The 4,641-nt window shown below is 40.3% G+C and overlaps 1 protein-coding gene across 1 annotated transcript; it reads left to right on the top strand.

The window, feature by feature from the left end:
* The first annotated feature begins 1,551 nt into the window (after positions 1–1,551).
* On the top strand, positions 1,552–3,051 carry LOC125778484 (uncharacterized). Its single transcript, XM_049456627.1, has one exon. The coding sequence runs from the start codon at positions 1,552–1,554 to the stop codon at positions 2,980–2,982; it is 1,431 nt and encodes a 476-aa protein (XP_049312584.1). The 3' UTR covers positions 2,983–3,051.
* The last annotated feature ends 1,590 nt before the right edge of the window (positions 3,052–4,641 follow it).

Genomic DNA, 4,641 nt, shown 5'->3' with positions numbered 1-4,641 from the left:
CAAACAAAATACTCTAATAAATCAAATAGAGAGTATCAATGCCTTACTCTTATATGTTTGTATATTCAGACGTCATTCTATCTTCGACTTTTGGTATCATCTGCCGGTATTGGGGTAACTAAGAGAAAAAGTGGAGAGTGTGAGTTTTTGAACTCTCCTGTAGTTACAGGTGCTCGCATTTCGGGAATCTGTAACGTGGTGGGTGGCATGATAAAAGCCAAATGGGTTGCAGTTGCTATAAATTGAAAAGTCTTAAGTTGTATGCGTAACCTGATTTCTGCAGGTAATTTCATAAACACTTTCATATATACATAAACTTGTATGCGAAGGCGATTTGGCGATTGTACACGTGATCTTAAAAAATAAGTTTTGCTTGTGGGTCAAATCATGTCAAATGGTCCCAAAAATTTCGCAAAATAGTCGACCGGGACTACAAAACGTGAACTAGTACACCCTTACGTAATTTATTACTGTGTTGATGGTGTACAACATCACTTCTATTGTAAAATTTGCTTACAGGTTATTAAAGGTGAATATTTTCTACGTTATGAGGCCTACTTTTGAGTTGTTTTTTTTTTGCGAGAAGAAGACAAGAAAAATTTCAATTGTTAAAAAAATGAAGTAAAATATTATTTTTAAAATAAATTGACCATGAAAAAATATTCACAATATTATAGCAGGAACATTTTTCTATTAGTTCACAAAATTCGTTTACCAAAAGAGTATCTCAATAAAACAATAATCGGCTTGGTATGATTGATATTGATAGTCCTGAACCATACTTCCAAAACTCACTATTGACAGCAAAGCTCACCCCATCTTAAGAAAAATGGTCAATTATTAATGCACTCGATATGATAACTACAAAGAAAAATGATTTTCTTGTAAGAAGCGTACCTGAAGAATACCTACTTAAAAAAGTCCCATTATGTACTATGTAGATAACATGGGTAATTACACATTAAACAAGTAAGGAAGGGCTAAGTTCGGGTGCAACCATACATTTTATACTTTTGAAACTTGTAAGAATTAAAGCCAGGGAAATACCTTAAGATAATATTTGAAATCTAAGCAATTCCATATATCCGTATACTATGTATATACAACTAACTGACCAACAAATTCGGCATAAGATTTGTTCAAGAAACGACAATCATTTTATGGTATACTATATATGTCGTATGAGAACTACATAAATATCCATACAAAATTTAGCCCACACAACGCATGAAGATGCACCCTGTTAAACAATTACAACAGAGCAAGCATTCACACAAGAAACGGGGAAACCACGCCACGTAAACAACATAACGGGAAAACCACGCAACTTCTAGCAACAGACGCCATACCGCGCAACATGTTGCGAATGCGCTAGCAGGCAGAACAGGCTTGGCGCAGAGTCAGCAGGCCGATGACCGGTCAGTCAGCACAGAACTGTGACAGCGTGCACACATCCAGCAAAAGCGCATAACTACGCTGGTAGTCAAGACACACGAAAACGCCGTTATACGCGAAAAAATTTTATTAATGGAAGCTACATACAAAGCAAGTATGCTAGCTTCACGAGACGAAGGCGATCAGAAGACACAATTCCCACCAGATCAAGACAAAGGGACAGAGAAAACATTCGCGGAATTTTCACGGCTACAGCCGCCATCAATAATGTTACCCCAACAGAACCAGGTAGCTACATTCGCTCCTATCATCGACGAGGTGAGGAAGTGGTCCATAAAATACGACGGCGGCCGAGACCCATTAGCGTTCATTGAGCGATTGGAAGAGCTCACCGAAGTATACATGATAGACATCGACATCCTTCCTAGAACCATGCCCGAGTTATTGTGTCGTACCGCTCTCCAATGGTACCGCGACAACAACGAACATTGGAAGAGTTGGACCAGTTTCAAAAGAGATTTTTTGAGTTTCTTTTTACCAGCACGTTACTTCGAACGCCTCGAGGATAACATACGACAACGAAGACAACACGAGTTAGAGAAATACAAAGACTACGTTCTGGCTATGCAAAATCTAATGAAACACTCTGGATATAACCAGCAGCAGCGATTGGAGAGAATTTTTCAAAATAGCCACATCGATTTTAAACTCTACATTCGTCGGCGAAATTTCGAGACACTAGCCGAACTTATCACACTTGCAGAAGAGTACGAAGGGATCCATAAGGAAAATCGACGAAAAGCAGAAACACCTCCACGCGAGTTAAAGAGACACATAATAGGTGACCACGAGATAAGCAATACCACTCGACCGAGGGTTTCACCAGAGACAAGGTGCGGCGAAGCCACAGAACTCAGCGCCGAATCTCCAGAAATTATACGTCAGAAATGTGGCCGACTAAACGCCCTAATAAAGCTTGGCGGAGAACCAGCGGAAGCCGTCATTGACACTGGCGCCTCAAGAAGTTTCGTATCGTCACGAGTGGCAGAATTTTTGAACGCAACCGGGAGTGGTAAGAAGTTAACCACAGCCCTTGAAATACTAATGGTTGACGGCACCGCCAGCAAGATTTTTGACGCCGTAGAGACTAACATACAACTCGGGCAAGTATCGCTAAAGGCAGTGTTTCATGTTATGCCAGGGGCGATTGATGACGTCTTACTCGGATTAGATATACTGGGGAGCATGGGAGCTACGGTATCCTGCGGAGGTCACCAAGTAGTGCTGAAAGCGTCAAATGCTCAGAATTCAACGGCCAATGACGCACAATTATCCCAACCTTTCGCAGAATTTCAACTCCCACCCGAAGGAATCAAGATATCCATAGCCGACGCCTACGGATCAGGTTTAGAAGACTTCCCACAAATCGCGGAAAGAATAAAAAGAAGCCTAACGGACCTCACGACCGGCATAGGGAAGCACCGACTGAAGTTTAGTACCACCAAATACCAAGTGGTTATGTATCGATGGGGTGTCCACATCAGAATGAAGCCAACAACGGCGATCAGAACAACTACAAATTCCTAGTAATGAATTTAAATGTACATTTTGATTAGAAAAAAAATAAAAAAAGACATGAAATAAATCTATGAATAAAAAAATGGGAAATTAGAAAAACAGACTGAATTAAATCTATGAAAAAAATTAAACCAAAAAAATTATAATAATAGTAATAAATGATAAAAAAATAATAAACCTTGAAAAAAGAAATTGAATAGAAATTATCATTGAAAGTTTTCACTTTCAGAAAATAATAGAAATATGTTGGATTTAGCAAAGGAATGGAAAAACTGACCGAAGTGAAGAATTAAATTAATTAAATTCACATAGAGCTGCCCACACAACTAACGAAGACGCACCCTGTTAAACGATTACAACACAGCAAGCAAAAACAGTAAAACAACATAACGGGAAAACCACGCCTCTTCCAGCAACAACAGCATCCCAGCGCAACATATTGCGAATGCGCTAGCAAGCAGCGCAGGGGTGGCGAAGAGTTAACAGGCCGATGATCAATCAATCAGTACAGAATTGTGACAGCGTACAAACGTCCAGCACCTGAATCAGCAGTGAGTCGATCCTCTGGCTAGTCTTTTTATCTTGTATTGTGAATGCCGTCTGTTATGGGAGAGCTTGGTAGTGAGTTGATATTCTGACCGACTCAACCCTTAACATTGCGGTCGCTAACGTAGTTTTCTGTGGTCCGGGTCTAAGCACCGGCTATATCGCACTAACGTCGCTGCAAGTCGCGAGTTATGGAGCAGAACATCGTCGTCGAAGCTTACACGAGCGCCGGAGAAAAAGTTGAGCGTCAACGCAAGCAGCAGAATATCGTCATCGAAGCCTACGCGAGCGCCGGAAGAATGAATGGACTGTTGTCGTCAAAGCACAAGAGCGTCAACGCACGCAGAAATCATCGCGCATTTCAGGCGCGATATATGATACCATTCAGAGAGGAGCAGAGCATCGCTTAGTACCCCGGAGGGCAGCAGAGCGGTCCAAGTTAAGCCGTTACCCTACGACAGCACTATTTTTGGGTGACCACACCACAACACGGAATACTGTTATACAAAATTAAATAAATACATAAATTTCTTGTAGTGAACCTTGGACGTGGCGAGTATGCATCAGCAGAGGCTGCAAAAAGTTTTGATACAGCAGTATCAATTTTTATCTATATATAGCAGCAAAGTCTTGCGGTTGTTCGAAAATCCTTATATTAGTCGCCCAATTGTATCTATTTTAGGAACACAGATATGTATACTGTCTGTAGTTTTCTATGAAATAACTCAAATATTGGTCGATAAATCCAGCATAAAGTCACCCAGGAGTGAAGTTTTTATATTAGGTATACAGGTTCTCAGGAAAGTATTGACCCGATTAAACTCATTTTTTGATACACAGAATTACTATTGTTATTATGTTTGAATTCATAAGATGAGTTTATCCCGTTATATTAATTGCTTTTTGATTTATGTACCCGCAAGGGAAAGAATTAGGGAATTTAAATTGTGCTATATGGAAAGTAGGCCTGATTGTAGTCTGATTTCGCCCCTTTTTTCACTGTGACATAGTAATATTAAAAGAATGCCACGCACTAAATGTGGTAGAAATCTGTGGGTCGAGCCCCGAGAATTGTGATTTCGACAAAAGTTGTCGAGCTGAGTCAATTTAGCCATCTCCGTC

This window comes from Bactrocera dorsalis, chromosome 1, assembly GCF_023373825.1.
Source record: "Bactrocera dorsalis isolate Fly_Bdor chromosome 1, ASM2337382v1, whole genome shotgun sequence".
NCBI lineage: Eukaryota > Metazoa > Arthropoda > Insecta > Diptera > Tephritidae > Bactrocera > Bactrocera dorsalis.
Note: the sequence above shows the minus strand (reverse complement) of the source record. Positions and strands in the feature narration are given on the sequence as shown.

Bases quoted from the DNA above. Each gene is read 5' to 3' on its own strand.
- LOC125778484 (XM_049456627.1), top strand. From the start codon at position 1,552: ATGCTAGCTTCACGAGACGAAGGCGATCAGAAGACACAATTCCCACCA.